General features: G+C 47.6%; 1 protein-coding gene across 9 annotated transcripts in view; it reads left to right on the forward strand.

The window, feature by feature from the left end:
• The window catches only part of LOC121537685 (1-phosphatidylinositol 4,5-bisphosphate phosphodiesterase eta-2-like), a 169809-nt gene extending 154438 nt beyond the window's left edge, over nt 1–15371 (forward strand). For 5 of the 9 annotated variants that reach the window (XM_041845283.2, XM_041845282.2, XM_041845279.2 and 2 more), the window contains exons 18-22: nt 2463–2547; nt 3539–3685; nt 4460–4539; nt 8512–8896; nt 12309–15371. In XM_041845283.2, coding sequence (XP_041701217.2) covers nt 2463–2547; nt 3539–3685; nt 4460–4539; nt 8512–8896; nt 12309–14242 — 2631 coding nt within the window. In that variant the 3' untranslated portion in view covers nt 14243–15371. The remainder of the gene's footprint in view (nt 1–2462; nt 2548–3538; nt 3686–4459; nt 4540–8511; nt 8897–12308) is intronic. The other 4 variants (XR_005995121.2, XR_006657400.1, XR_006657399.1 and 1 more) reach the window with 4 other exon arrangements.
• Nucleotides 15372–16822: the final 1451 nt, after the last annotated feature.

Consider the following 16822-nt stretch of genomic DNA (forward strand, 5'->3'; position numbering starts at 1 on the left):
CAGGTGGACTTTATTTAACTGTCACATGATCTCAGTATATATACACCTGTTCTGAAAGGCCCCAGAGTCTGTAACACCACTAAGCAAGGGGTACCACCAAGCAAGCGGCACCATGAAGACCAAGGAGCTCTCCAAACAGATCAGGGACAGAGTTGTGGAGAAGTACAGATCAGGGTTGGGTTATAAAAATATATCTGAAACTTTGAACATCCCACAGAGCACCATTAAATCCATTATTAAAAAATGGAAAGAATATGGCACCACAACAAACCTGCCAAGAGAGTCCAAAACTCACGGACCAGGCAAGGAGGGCATTAATCAGAGAGGCAACAAAGAGACCAAAGATAACCCTGAAGGAGCTGCAAAGCTCCACAGCGGAGATTGGAGTATCTGTCCATAGGACCACTTTAATACACACACTACACAGAGCTGGGCTTTACGGAAGAGTGGCCAGAAAAAGCCATTGCTTAAAGACAAAAATGAGCAAACATGTTTGGTGTTCGCCAAAAGGCATGTGGGAGACTCCCCAAACATATGGAAGAAGGTACTCTGGTCAGATGAGACTAAAATTGAGCTTTTTGGCCATCAAGGAAAACGCTATGTCTGGCGCAAACCCAACACCTCTCATCACCCCGAGAACACCATCCCTACAGTGAAGCATGGTGGTAGCAGCATCATGCTGTGGGGATGTTTTTCATCAGCAGGGACTGGGAAACTGGTCAGAATTGAAGGAATGATGGATGGCGCTAAATACAGGGAAATTCTTGAGGGAAACCTGTTTGTCTTCCAGAGATTTGAGACTGGGACGGAGGTTCACCTTCCAGCAGGACAGTGACCCTTAGCATACTGCTAAAGCAACACTCGAGTGGTTTAAGGGGAAACATTTAAATGTCTTGGAATGGCCTAGTCAAAGCCCAGATCTCAATCCAATTGAGAATTTGTGGTATGACTTAAAGATTGCCGTACACCAGCAGAACCCATCCAACTTGATCAACAACCTCTCCCTCAACGTGACCAAGACAAAGGAGATGATTGTGGACTACAGAAAAAAAAAGAGGACTGAGCACGCCCCCATTCTCATCGACGGGGCTGTAGTGGAACAGGTTGAGAGCTTCAAGTTCCTTGGTGTCCACATCACCAACGAACTATCATGGTCCAAACACACCAAGACAGTCGTGAAGAGGGCACGACAAAGCCTATTCCCCTCAGGAGACTGAAAAGATTTGGCATGGGTCCTCAGATCCTCAAAAAATTCTACAGCTGCACCATCGAGAGCATCCTGACTGGTTGCATCACCGCCTGGTATGGCAACTGCTTGGCCTCCGACCGCAAGGCACTACAGAGGGTAGTGCGTACGGCCAGTACATCACTGGGGCCAAGCTTCCTGCCATCCAGGACCTCTATACCAGGCGGTGTCAGAGGAAGGCCCTCAAAATTGTCAAAGACTCCAGCCACCCTAGTCATAGACTGTTCTCTCTGCTACCGCACGGCAAGCGGTACCGGAGTGCAAAGTCTAGGTCCAAAAGACTTCTCAACAGCTTCTACCCCCAAGCCATAAGACTCCTGAACAGCTAATCATGGCTACCCAGACTATTTGCACTGCCCCCCACCCCATCCTTTTACGCTGCTGCTACTCTGTTAATTATTTATGCATAGTCACTTTAACTCTACCCACATGTACATATTACTTCAACTACCTCAACTAGCCGGTGCCCCCGCACATTGACTCTGCACCGGTACCCCCCTGTATATATAGCCTCCCTACTGTTATTTTATTTTACTTCTGCTCTTTTTTTTCTCAACACTTTTTTTGTTGTTTTATTGTTAAAAATATATGCACTGTTGGTTAAGGGCTGTAAGTAAGCATTTCACTGTAATGTCTGCACCTATTGTATTCGGCGCATGTGACCAATACAATTTGATTTGATTTGAAGGAGCTGGAGCAGTTTTGCCTTGAAGAATGGGCAAAAATCCCAGTGGCTAGTTGTGCCAAGCTTATAGAGACACCCCAAGAGACTTGCAGCTGTAATTGCTGCAAAAGGTGGCTCTACAAAGTATCGACTTTGGGGGGGGGGTTTGAATAGTTATGCACGCTCAAGTATTCTGTTTTTTTGTCTTATTTCTTGTTTGTTTCACCCCAAAAAAATATTTTGCATCTTCAAAGTGGTAGGCATGTTGTGTAAATCAAATGATACAAACCCCCCAAAAAATCCATTTTAATTCCTGGTTGTAAGGCAACAAAATAGGAAAAATGCCATGGGGGGTGAATACTTTCGCAAGCCACAGTATCAACCACATGGAAAACATATTTGACGTGTACGATACCATTCCTTTCCAGCATTACTATGAGCCCGTCCTCCCCATTTTTAAGGTGCCACCAGCCGCCTGTGGTCCCTATTAGTACTACTGTTACTACTTGGTTTGGTGAAGCCTCTAACTTCTCTGTCCATCTGCCTTGTCAGATTATCGACCCCTTTGTGGAGGTGGAGATCATTGGTATACCAGTGGACTGCTGTAAGGAACAGACCAGGGTGGTGGACGACAATGGTGGGTATGCTTGAATAATAAGTTGGCTAAATGTATATTGCACCGGCTACTATGTCCTATAGGTTGGGTTAAGTCGGGTGTTTAGACGAGTTTGTGTGTGTCATGTATAATTGAGGTTAGCACCGGAGCAGTGCACTGCCAGCACCACTTGGTCTCCAGACACACAGTACCTGAATAAGTTATGCTGAGCCAGCTCTCTAACTCGTCTCTCTCTATATCTCTCGCGCTCTTTCTCTCCCTCCCCTCTCTTCTACTCTTTCTCCCTCTCTCCTACTCTCTCTCCCTCCCTCTCTCCCTCTCTCCTACCCTCTCTCCCTCTCTCCTCCTCTCTCTCACTCTCTCCTACTCTCTCTCTCTCTCTCTCCCCCTCTCTCCTACTCTCCCCCTCTCTCCTACTCTCCCCCTCTCTCCTACTCTCTCTCCTACTTTCTCTCCCTCCCTCTCGCCTACTCTCCCTCTCTCCTACTCTTTCTTTCTTGCACTCTCTCTCTCTCTCTCCCTCTCTCCTCCTCTCTCACTCTCTCGCTCTCTCCCCCTCTCTCCTACTCTCCCCCTCTCCTACTCTCCCCCTCTCTCCCCCTCTCTCCTACTCTCCCCCTCTCTCCTACTCTCCCCCTCTCTCCTACTCTCTCTCCCACTTTCTCTCCCTCCCTCTCGCCTACTCTCCCTCTCTCCTACTCTTTCTTTCTTGCACTCTCTCTCTCCCTCTCCTCCTCCTCTCTCACTCTCTCTCCCTCCCTCTCTCCTACTCTCCCTCCCTCTCTCCTACTCTTTCTCTCTGTCCATACATCTCCAACTCACTGCCCATCTCAATCTCTCTCTCACTCGCCCTCTCTCTCTCCCTTTGTCTATTTCTCTATTTCCTCTCACACTTTAAATCTGGCCCACGTCTTCTCTTTCTCCACCCGTCCCTCTCCACCCTTTTTCTGTCCTCTTCCTCTCTCTCTCTCTTCCTTGCTGTCCTGTCCCGTCCCCCCTCTCTCCTCTCCAGGCTTTAACCCCATGTGGGAGGAGACCCTGGTGTTCATGCTGCACATGCCCCAGCTGGCGCTGGTCCGTTTCCTGGTGTGGGACCACGACCCCATCGGCCAGGACTTCATTGGCCAGCGCACCATCGCCTTCAACAGCATGATACCAGGTACCTACATCCTCCTCCTCCTTCGCTCCAGCAAACCCCCAACCACTACTGTGATGTGGTAAAGGGCTGGCCGTCAGACACTCACCTGGACTATTGTGTTAGTATAGGGCAGGGATCATCTACTAGATTCAGCCGCGGCCCGATTTGTTTCTTGAGCGGCTGGTCAGGGGGCCGGAACATAATTACAAATAATTTGTAGACTGCAAATTGACAGCAAGACGCTAAAACAGATAAAATATTTCACTAGAACATAATCATTTCAAACCTTGCTTACATACAGTGTATCTCTCTATTATGCGTGGGAATACTTTAGAACAGGTTTCCCAAAGTTAAATCACTTGGAGCTGATTTGCTGGTGTTTTTACAGTCTTATGTCCCCCCCCCCAAAAAAAAAAAAATCACGCCAAATTCTACCCGTGGGCCGTCAGTAGGGTAACCCTGGTATAGGCTGTGTGTGTTAGTTGTGTTATTGTGTATATAGTTGTTAGCAGTTTGTGTACTAGTGTTATGGTTTGTACTGGGAACAGTTCAGTATATGTGTTTTAGTTTATACTATATACTGTAGTTGATATAGTTGTTAGTAGTTTTATGGTTTGTACTGGGAGCAGTTTATCCCTAATGATTGTTGTGCTATTTGAAGACTTTTGAGGCTTTCTCTGATTTTAGTAGTGTTTCATTGATCTTCTAACAGAGCGTCCTGAGATATGGAACATTGCTCTGTTTCCTTGTCGCCGGGCTCATTGTCTTGACGTGTGTGTCCTGTGTTTTCTTTAGGTTATCGCCACGTGTACTTGGAAGGTATGGAGGCGGCATCCATCTTTGTTCATGTGTCTGTACATGACGTCACTGGTAAGGTAGGTAGTAAGGGAGGTGGCGAGGGTATTACACCCACAATGCCTTTTGTTTTGTATACAAGGGTTTGTCCTTTTTAATTGGAAAACTTGAATTGTGCGTCTCTCAATAATTTTACATTGGACTAAATAAAGAATAAGTTCTGCTCCAAATACTTTTCAACACAATATTTCAGTTAGAATTGAAGTGAGTTTTCCCCCTATTCATCAACAGATGGTGGTTATTGAAAGGGAAAAAAAGTGTCCATTATTATACAGATGAAGGATCGTGAGTGCCAAAGCTGGAAATAAATATAATAATTGAAAAATCTATTCAATTAGGAGCTCTCGCTAATTGCCCCGGTCGCAGCTCAATCGAGAAGAATTAATCAGAGATGGCTAATTAAGTAATGAAGTCCTTAGCGGCAGCCAACCACGTCCCTGACATCCCAGCTGTGTCATCTGTGCGTTACAGTTGAGTGGCAGCAGCCACCGTTCTGACAATTAGCACGTTTTAAATGTGGACAGACATAGAGTACAGTCGCCTCAATAGTGATTTATATTTTCTTTGAGCCAGATGATACTTTCCCTGTAGCCAGGCAGTGATATGCACTTGTATTTATGATATAGGATTTTTAGATTACTGACTCAAGGCACTCTCAGTTGAGGTACAGTCGACTTTGGATAAATCTAACGCTGTTGGACTGTCGTAACATGTTGCATTAAACCAGAAAAGCCGTTAGAAATAATGGAGTTCATTGAATTGGTATTGGAAAACTGTAGGCATATTATATTACAGTTTGCACTTATCCAAAGTGTTCTTATCGGGAGTCAATCAATGCACGTTGGATCAAATGAAACAATTGACTACTAGAGAACTGAAACCATCTTTCCATAGTTTGACTATCTACTAGAGAACTGAAACCATCTTTCTATAGTTTGACTATCTACTAGAGAACTGAAACCATCTTTCCATAGTTTGACTATCTACTAGAGAACTGAAACCATCTTTCCATAGTTTGACTATCTACTAGAGAACTGAAACCATCTATGCCTAGCTAATACTGAAACATCTATGCCTAGCTAATACTGAAACCTCTATGCCTTGCTAATACTGAAACCTCTATGCCTTGCTACTACTGAAACATCTATGCCTAGCTACTACTGAAATCTCTATGCCTAGCTACTACTGAAACCTCTATGCCTAGCTACTACTGAAACCTCTATGCCTAGCTACTACTGAAACCTCTATGCCTAGCTACTACTGAAACCTCTATGCCTAGCTACTACTGAAACCTCTATGCCTAGCTACTACTGAAACCTCTATGCCTAGCTACTACTGAAACCTCTATGCCTAGCTACTACTGAAAACGTCTATGCCTAGCTACTACTGAAACCTCTATGCCTAGCTACTACTGAAACCTCTATGCCTAGCTACTACTGAAACCTCTATGCCTAGCTACTACTGGAAACCTCTATGCCTAGCTACTACTGAAACCTCTATGCCTAGCTACTACTGAAACCTCTATGCCTAGCTACTACTGAAACATCTATGCCTAGCTACTACTGAAACCTCTATGCCTAGCTACTACTGAAACCTCTATGCCTAGCTACTACTGAAACCTCTATGCCTAGCTACTACTGAAACCTCTATGCCTAGCTACTACTGAAACCTCTATGCCTAGCTACTACTGAAACCTCTATGCCTAGCTACTACTGAAACATCTATACCTAGCTACTACTGAAACCTCTATGCCTAGCTACTACTGAAAACGTCTATGCCTAGCTACTACTGAAACATATATGCCTAGCTACTACTGAAACCTCTATGCCTAGCTACTACTGAAACCTCTATGCCTAGCTACTACTGAAACCTCTATGCCTAGCTACTACTGAAACCTCTATGCCTAGCTACTACTGAAACCTCTATGCCTAGCTACTACTGAAACCTCTATGCCTAGCTACTACTGAAACCTCTATGCCTAGCTACTACTGAAACCTCTATGCCTAGCTACTACTGAAAACATCTATGCCTAGCTACTACTGAAACCTCTATGCCTAGCTACTACTGAAACCTCTATGCCTAGCTACTACTGAAACCTCTATGCCTAGCTACTACTGAAACCTCTATGCCTAGCTACTACTGAAACCTCTATGCCTAGCTACTACTGAAACCTCTATGCCTAGCTACTACTGAAACCTCTATGCCTAGCTACTACTGAAACCTTTATGCCTAGCTACTACTGAAAACATCTATGCCTAGCTACTACTGAAACCTCTATGCCTAGCTACTACTGAAACCTCTAGCCTAGCTACTACTGAAACCTCTATGCCTAGCTACTACTGAAACCTCTATGCCTAGCTACTACTGAAACCTCTATGCCTAGCTACTACTGAAACCTCTATGCCTAGCTACTACTGAAAACATCTATGCCTAGCTACTACTGAAACCTCTATGCCTAGCTACTACTGAAACATCTATGCCTAGCTACTACTGAAACCTCTATGCCTAGCTACTACTGAAACCTCTATGCCTAGCTACTACTGAAACATCTATGCCTAGCTACTACTGAAACCTCTATGCCTAGCTACTACTGAAACCTCTATGCCTAGCTACTACTGAAAACGTCTATGCCTAGCTACTACTGAAACCTCTATGCCTAGCTACTACTGAAACCTCTATGCCTAGCTACTACTGAAAACGTCTATGCCTAGCTACTACTGAAACCTCTATGCCTAGCTACTACTGAAACCTCTATGCCTAGCTACTACTGAAATGGTCATTATTCTTTTAGTTCTATACTGCATTCTATTGTCTTTGTCATCAACACATACTGTAAATGACCACACCGTTCATATCTCGTCCTGTTTCCAGATCTCCTCTTTGTCAGCTGTGACTGTATGTGAATCTATTTGCTGTACTCTCCCTTGCTTCCTTCCCCCTCCGTTCCCCCTCTCACTCCCTCTCCGTTCTCTCGCTCCCTCTCCGTTCCCCCTCTCTCTCTCTGATCTCTCTCTCTCTGTCTGTTTGTGATTTCAGTTGACCCCTCTTTGTCTAAACGCCGCTTTTAGAGGCAGAAAATTGTTAGGAGTCCTGAAGGCGCCACTCAGAACCCAGGTGTAGTGAAATCCAATCAGCACCCTGCATGCGCCACATGCCCCTTCCCTGCCACCCCAGTGATTTCGCCCACCTGCCCCCACAAGCCAATCGCGTCCACCCGTAGAGGCTAACTCATGCCGAACATGAGTTGCGAACATGATTGTGACAGCTTGACTCGCCAGCATCCTCCATCGACCCAAAGTAGATCCAATGTCACTAACCTGCGCCGGAGGGAGGGGGACACACACACACAAAAACAGGGGACTAGAGGCCTGCCAAGTGGACAGTATTTTCACCATACTCAGGAGATCCTCAGCATGGCACACGACAGGGGTATACAGTTCCTACTGTGTATACCACTTGAATGAAGAAGAAAATGACAATTTGTCAACGTTGTAAAACATGCACTTAGTCAGACTTGGGGGGGGTGTTACGCCACTGACCAGACTCCGACGTCAAATGTGTTCTGGGTAATGTCTGCCGTCGGTGTGTGTTTAGTCACCTCTCAGTCTAGGTGTAATTCCACTTGGATCTACTTGATGACATTGGGTTGCTGCGCATCGTGCTGAAAGGCAAGCATTTTTAAATGAACACACACACACACACACACACACACACACGAACGCCAGTCATAATGTCTCAGTGCAAAGAGTGTATTTCGATCAGTGAATGTCAAATTGTGACCTCCATCTTGACCTCCCACCCCCCACTCTGTACTTGGTGACCTCCCATCCCCTCACTGTACATGGTGACCTCCCACCCCCACTCTGTACATGGTGACCTCCCACCCCCCTCCCATGTACAGTACTGTATGTCAGTACTGTATGTTCTGGTAAATGCTTATTGTGAACCTGTTCATGATGTTGGTTTTCTTTTGCCTCGTCTCTTGTTCTCAGGGCAAGGTGGCCAGCGGCATCAAAGGGCTGTTTCACAGAAACCCAAAGCAGGCTTCTCTCGACAGCCATGCTGCTGCACAGCTTAGCCATAAGCAACCGTTCGGCGCCCACCTGCTGCGCCGCACGGCCAGCGCGCCCACCAAAGTCCAGCCCAAGGTCAAGAAGGGCTTCCCCGAGATCGCCATCGACACCAAAGACTACCGCTCAGAAGGCACCAGCGAGGACCGGGAGTCAGAGGACAGGGACCTCAATGCTTCCTCCCAGCCCCCGCTGCTCCACCAGCACAACTGGGACACCACGGCTGGCGCTGCCCCCACCGCATCACGCCAGGGCACCAACAAGCACCACGGCACCAACAAGGCTTTCCACCCCAACGAGGGAAAAGGTAAGGGCTCACCTCGCTTCCTCCGATATTCCATGAGCGAGCCCCTAAAGCAGGTCAATTGGCTCCGCTGCCACGACTCCCTGAATGAGAAACCTGGAGTGTTCGCCCGCGTGGCCCTCAACAGCAGTGGCAGGATGGGGGTGTCCTCCAACTGTATGAACTGTGTAATTAGCTCCAAGGAAAGCCCAGAGACGGAGAGGAAGTTCAAGGATGAGGAGAAATGGGGAGAGAGGCCCAAGGCGTGGACAGAGAGGCCTGAGAAAGCCGCCCGCTACCCCACTCCCTCTAGGCAGGTTCAACCCGAGCCCATGCCCAAACCACAGGCCCTGGCCGCAGCGCAGCCTGATGAGTCCCTGCCCCTGCTCCAGCCCCAGGCGTTCTTCCAACCTATCCCCTTCCCAAAGTCCCGGGCCAAAGCCAGACAAACTCTGGACACCTGGCACACTGAGAGGAACGCCTGCTCCTGCATGATGCCCCGCCGGCGCTTCCCCTCCCCTCCAACCACTCCGCATGCAACGCTCACCCCCGACTGCCGGAGCAGCCTGCACTGGCAGTGCGCCCCGCTGCCCAACTACGGCAGAGCTTGTGGCCCGGTCAAGGCCCCTCATACTACCATCAGCAGCTCCGACTGCGACAGCTTGTCGGTCAGCGACAGTTGCAGCAGCTGTGACAGCCTGGGCAGCCTCGAGCTGGCCCCTATGCTGCCCCCGCAAGGGGTCCTTGACAGCGGCAGGCATGCCGTGGGCACCCTGCAGCGCGAGATGAACCTCCTCTTTGCTCAGACGATGGACGAGCTGCACAGTAAATCCCCCATGTTCTTTGCCGGTAAGGTGGAGCTGCCATTGCAGTGCCCACAGTAGTACCCATAAAGGTGTCTTAGAAGCACTCATAGCAGTCCCTTACAGCTGCCATAGTGAGCCCATTGTGCAGTGCTGATCCCCTAGTTGTAAGCCATGTGCTGTGAGCTGTCCCCCCCAGAGGACCCACCCTTCAGAGAGTCAATATCTATGGGTTTGTACTGTAGTCTAGACCCCAGGTCCCATCACTAATCAAAATCTCCCTTTTGTCTAGACCTCCACTTCTTCCACCAATCAAATTTCCCTTTAGTGTTCTAGAGCTCCGGTCCTCTCACCACTCAGTCACCCTTTTGTCTAGACCAACTCTGGACCTCGGTTCCACTGGTTTTTTTCTTTCCGTTTTTTGCCTTCTAACCAGGGCTGATTTAGACCTGGCACACCGGGTGGGTGCAATTATTTATCAGGTAGAACAGAAAACCAGCAGGCTCCGGACCTCGTAGGGTCAGAGTTGAGTACCTCTGTTCTAGACCGCCGATCCCCTCACCAATCAAAATCTCCTTTAGCTCATTAGCACAAAAATTCCCATTAAATACCCATCGTGACTAGAATTGATCAACTCGATGGCACTGAAAGGCAGTGCATAATTGTAATAATGTGTAGCAAACTAGTAATAAGTTATAAGAAAAATATTTAATCATTCTGTTCCCAACAGATAAAAGTACAGCTGGTGAGTGGAGGACCTGTAACTGTTGTGAAATGTCAATAATAAAATAAAAAAAGCTCAATTCACCATTCTATGGAATGGACACTACTTTGTTTGACTGCAGAAAGGCCCTTTATCGCTCTAGAACTCAACCCCTTGGTAACACTGAACATAAACCCCCCCCCCCCCCAACAGTGAAAGAGCCAAACCATCATATGACTTGACCTGGGGGGAGCCCTCCACCCACCGGTCCAAACCATGATGAACACCAAACTTAGTATCTCCCACTCAATGCATTACATCAGAGGAAATCATGAGTTGATCCTTTTTTTTGGGGGGGGGGTGGAAGGTTGTTTCTTCCTTTGGGTCTTAGATTTATGTCGATGTTGCAATGAAGGATGTTCACCATACATTTAGCACAACAAATTTCTATTCTATTACTCGTCAGAGAATATTCCACAACTTTTCTCTTCAATCGTTAAACTCTGCTTCAGCTGCTGCCCTTCACTTAACAAAGGGGCTCTCTTGTGTTACTGGCTGTAATTAGTTGTGATAGAGTACAACTTGTGTTCACAACACAGTATATTTCAGTGGACGATCTGTTGTAGACATGTGAAGTCGATCGTTTTGTCCTTTATAATTGAGTAGTATTCTGATAAGTTACCTTATCAACTTGCTCAAATGCACTGTTGCTTCAGCGCTCTCCTCTGCTCTGTTGCTTCTGCGCTCTCCTCTGCTCTGTTGCTTCAGCGCTCTCCTCTGCTCTGTTGCTTCAGCGCTCTCCTCTGCTCTGTTGCTTCAGCGCTCTCCTCTGCTCTGTTGCTTCAGCGCTCTCCTCTGCTCTGTTGCTTCAGCGCTCTCCTCTGCTCTGTTGCTTCTGCGCTCTCCTCTGCTCTGTTGCTTCAGCGCTCTCCTCTGCTCTGTTCTCTCTCATTCCTCCAGTTGTGCTAACCTCTTTGTTCTGTCCCTCTTGCATGCTCTCTCTGTTCCTAGTGCAGAATTGAGAGGATGACCAAAGCCAGGTAACAAGAACCCTTGAATGTCTGCAGCGTCACCCACTGTTTTCTGCTCCTTCACTGTGCCTTGACTGTCTTCATAACCCTCCTTCACTCCCTTCACTCACTCACTGTGCCTTGACTGTCTTCATAACCCTCCTTCACTCCCTTCACGTAGTCTCTCTGCCATGTAAGCACTGTGTACGCAGACTGGAACAGGGACTACCTGAACTTCTCCAATAGGAAACACTTGTTTTTGATTTCCGTTGCAAAAAGTGTTGCTACGTTATGCACTAATGAATATGGCCACACTTTGTCGTCAACACACTTTGCACTGTGTTAGGGCAAGCATGTCGAGGTTGAGCTAGGGACACAGATTTCACGAGAATTAACTGGGAGTGTTTGACTGTGTTTGGGGCACATGGAGTCTCACTGTCTGAATCATCATTAGTCATAAACTACACTGCTAGGTATTCCCATTCCACCATTACCATATTGCTCTGTTTTCAGGTCAGAACCATCCTGGTCATCAGTGTATGCACGCAATTCATCATTATGAATATTGATCCTTTAGGCATCAATCAGTCTTTTAAAACTGAAGCGTTACAGATTCCGTGATAGAAATGTAAAGGTAATTTCAGATTGAGACGACATATGCAGCGTTTACCGTGAATACAGTCTCCACTAAAGCGGGAACATTGCATTTAAATCACGCTGTGAAAGACTTCCAGGATGTGGTTTGAACCCTTAAAGCATATGTTGAATGGCAGTTATGTTTAGTGTGAAACATCATGTTCATGTATATACTGTATGCATCATAATACTCACATAACGATACTATACGTACAGTATGCTACTTGTAGTAACCATTTTGACTGTTGATAATTAATGTAGTCGTTCTTCTCTTTTACCCCCAGACCATTCCACAGTACAGAGACCAGCTCCCCCTATTCGACTGCTCGCACCAATCGCTGATGAACTGGGGGACCGCCATCTCACTCACTCCTCTTCCACTCCAGCAGACTACTCATCCACACACAATCTCACTCACTCCTCTTCCACTCCAGTAGACCACTCATTCATACGTCACTCCCCACCTCCACCGCTCCCTACATCCACAGCAATCACCATCTTCACCCTATCCCCTGCTTCTAAGAGTGAGGCGGACAGTTCCGTCAACGGTAGGGGGGAGGAGGGTCCCGTCAACGGTAGGGGAGAGGATGGTCCTGTCAACGGTAGGGGGGAGGAGGGTCCCGTCAACGGTAGGGGAGAGGAGGGTCCTGTCAACGGTAGGGGGGAGGAGGGTCCCGTCAACGGTAGGGGAGAGGAGGGTCCCGTCAAGGGGGGGGACAACAACAAGAGACCCCCTGCCCTTCACAGGACCACCTCGGCCCCCGTGGTACCCACCCCCGGGGTGGGACCTGACCCCAAAGACCTGAACCCCTCACAGTACAGCAGAGACCCCCGGGTCGACGATGGCACCTCGTCACCCATGGAGCACGCTCCAAGCCGAGCGGAAGCACCGTATACTCATTCAGAGTACACAAAGGACGATGCAGAGCTCAAGACTGAGCCAAGCGCAGAGTCTCCTGTTCCTCTCGCCGACCCCTCTGTAGACTCCAGCCCTCTGGAAGTCCAGGCCCTGAGAGCGCTGTTTGGCGGCAGCCCGAAGAACACGCCCGTCAGAAGGACCAAAAGTGAGGGCCACGTGCGGGCGGTTGCAGTGGGGCAGCAGCAGTCATCAGCCATGCCAGAGGTGTGCACCGACGCCACCCTGAACGACCGGCTGTGGAGCAAGCTGGAGCCCAAGCCAGGCAGCCACCGAGACAGCGTGTCCTCGTCCTCCAGCATATCGTCCAACGACACCGTCATTGACCTGTCCCTGCCCAACCTGGCCAGGAAGACCCTCACCTGTCTGAGCAGCGGACCCTCCCTGGGCGACGACATCTTCCCGGACCCACCCTCCTGGGTCAACCGGCCACGCTCGGCCATTGCCTCCTTCGACACGCCACGGGTCAGCAAGAGCAAGTCCAACCCCAACCTCCTGCAGGGCCACCTGGGGGAGCCAGAGGACGAGCTGCAGCCCAGGCCCCTCGGCGCCCCCAGGGAGCCTCCAGTGGACTCACCCAGCAGAATAACCCAGAGGAGGCACACCTGGAGCCGCCTCTACATGGAAGGGCTGAAGCAATCCTCCCCCCCAGCCAAGAAGCCCTCTGCAGTAGCAGCCCTTGCTGCTTCCGCCACCAGCCCCCTGGATACCGGGGCCTCTATGTCCAAGAGCCTGGGGGACTTGACCTCGGATGACATCGCCTGCAACTTTGACAGCAAGTACCGCAGCATCAGCCGCAGCTTCAGCATTAGGCCTTCCCGGAATGACCCGCGGCGGGGTTACCCTAACCCCCAGAGGCCCCGGCTGCCCAGCGACCTGACTGAGCAGCTGAGGAGGCTGACGGACGTGGAGCCCCTGACGGCTCGCGACTTCGCCCCCCAGGTGCAGCAGGGGCCCCTGGCGGAGGCTCAGGAGGAGCCCCCGCTACGGAGGACGTCGTCCCGGAGCCAGAGCAGGGTGCGCTACATCGCCAAAAGGGCCAAGCAGGCCCAAGAGAGGCAGAGGCTGCAGGGTCTCAACCAGCCTCACCCCGCTACTGGCGCTGCTAACACTAGCATTAGCGGTGGCGGTAGCCCCATGGAGGAGCGGGGGAACCCGGAGGGGGCGTGCTGCGTAGCCCGGAGCCCCTGCGCTAGCCTGGACCTGCTGAGCCAGCTCAGCCCCCCAGGGCCCCCCAACAGACAGTCCCAGACATCCCTGAACTCTGACAACGACGAGGTCTTTTTCATGCTCCAGCTCTGAGAATCAGACTCGTTTTGGAATGAAGCGTGTGAGACACTGAAGCAAAACTCATTTAAAATTCCATCCAGCTTTCTAGGAAGGTAAATTGTTAATTTTTAAATAAATTAAATTCTGTATATCTTGACAGGTTGTGTTTTTAAATGTATTTAATCAAGCAGAATAATGCTACTTCCAGAAATGTACAGTCACAGTTTTACTCTGGTCAATGTGTTCACTGCTCAGTTACTCACATCAACTATGAACACCTATACACAGCAAGCGCTTAGCTTGTCACAAAGGATGTACAAGTAATTTTTTACCACAATGGTCACAACAAACACCAAATAATTGCTCACAAATAATAGAAACAGCGATGAGTTGTCTTATGAAAGCATCCTTTACCGATGCAGTCATTTGTTTGCACCAAATGAGGAACGGTGGAATGTGATTGGAAAAGCAAACCTTCACTGTAGTTTTTATATGCCTGACTGTCTAGGTTCAAAGTAACGTCCATGTTTTTATATGCCTGACTGTCTAGGTTCAAAGTAACGTCCATGTTTTTATATGCCTGACTGTCTAGGTTCAAAGTGTGTCCATGTTTTTATATGCCTGACTGTCTAGGTTCAAAGTAACGTCCATGTTTTTATATGCCTGACTGTCTAGGTTCAAAGTGATGTCCATGTTTTTATATGCCTGACTGTCTAGGTTCAACGTGATGTCCATGTTTTTATATGCCTGACTGTCTAGGTTCAAAGTGACGTCCATGTTTCTATATGCCTGACTGTCTAGGTTCAAAGTGACGTCCATGTTTCTATATGCCTGACTGTCTAGGTTCAAAGTGACGTCCATGTTTCTATATGCCTGACTGTCTAGGTTCAAAGTGACGTCCATGATTCTATATGCCTGACTGTCTAGGTTCAATGACTTATGTTTTGAGTATTCATTGTGATTTGAGCTGATCCTAAAGTAGCAATATATGACCATTAGTGGAGTTTTCCAATTCTAAAACCTTTTTTTAAACTTAATATTAAATGATATATACTGTACTTTTAAAACGTAAAGAGATGTTCCGGAGCTTTTGTATACTTTTTAGCCAGTAGTTCTGAAAGTAGCGCTCACGAGCCAAAAGTGGTCCCCGAAAATTGCGTACTACGTCACGTGCAGATATGTGCACCACGTCATTGCTCTCTCTCTCGCTCTGCTGTGTGTGCATCTTGCTAGCTGTCACTCAAATGGCGAGGGGCTGAAGCTCATTGGCTTGAACTTGATTTGCTAGGGGGCTGACCCATGTGTGGAAAAATTTAGGGAAAATGGCGCCGCACATCTTCCAAACTAGAGATTTTGTGGCTAATTGCGGTAAGACAGTAATTCTGCTCATAGATTATGTATGTATGAACTACACGTTGACACATCCAGCCCAAAGCGGGGGGTTTATAAAATACTACTAGTCGCCAAAGTTCCGGAGCATGTCTTTTTAAGATTGAATAATAAACTGTGTTAACTCATTATATATTCCCCAGTAGCCCAGCCATGCCATGTGGTAGCAATATTTAGAAAACAACTATTAGTGTATATTGCAGATGATGGATTTTTTTTTTAAGATAGTTGTTTAGTCAAAGGACCATGTTGAGTCTTTGCTAAAAAGGATAGGAGTAAATGGCAACAAACAAAAAATATCCTACACAAGTCTTTTAAATCCAACTTTTTACATTTTGTGCGTACAGTGAAGTGTGATTTGAGTGAGCTGCCAACGATTTGGCAAGCTGTACCATAAAAGTTATTTTATTCTGGACAACACAGTGGGAGTGTTGTTTTTTTTACCGTAAAGACTACTCCTGTTACCTGTTTTTTATTTTATTTGACTGCATGTTTTTTAAGTACTGATATGTACGTCTCTTATTTTACTAAACCAAAAAACGTTGTTTATGTGGTCTGTCGACTTCTTTACTTGCTCAGTGTTGAGGCTGTTGAATGATGTGATTGGTTACACTGTCATTGTAGATACCAGATAGGAGTGACCCCGTTTCCAAGCATGTTTATTTGTACTGTACCGTTTGCACTGCCATGCCAGTTCACTGCAACACTTTAGGAACAATATTGAAGTCAAAACCAGATGTAATTATGAACTGAATAAATCTCTCCTGTATATTAAACAAGCTTATTTTATTTCTTTTTTTTTTCAATGTCGCACTCTTCTCTCAATGTTTGGACCAAAGACTTATATTCAAACAAAATGGGCAGCCAGTTGAACTTATCCCTACAGAAGTTGACATGTGAAAGCCCTCAGTTTTGGCAAGGTGGCTTCGCTAGCTGCCCTAATTATGGACTGCCTGGCTGGACTGTATTGACCAACCATCACCTCTACCAATCTTATTGGCTGGACTGTATTGACCAACCATCACCTCTACCAATCTTATTGGCTGGACTGTGTTGACCAACCATCACCTCTACCAATCTTATTGGCTGGACTGTATTGACCAACCATCACCTCTACCAATCTTATTGGCTGGACTGTATTGACCAACCATCACCTCTACCAATCTTATTGGCTGGACTGTATTGACCAACCATGACCTCTAGCAATCTTATTGGCTGGACTGT

This window comes from Coregonus clupeaformis, chromosome 24 (genome assembly GCF_020615455.1).
Source record: "Coregonus clupeaformis isolate EN_2021a chromosome 24, ASM2061545v1, whole genome shotgun sequence".
NCBI lineage: Eukaryota > Metazoa > Chordata > Actinopteri > Salmoniformes > Salmonidae > Coregonus > Coregonus clupeaformis.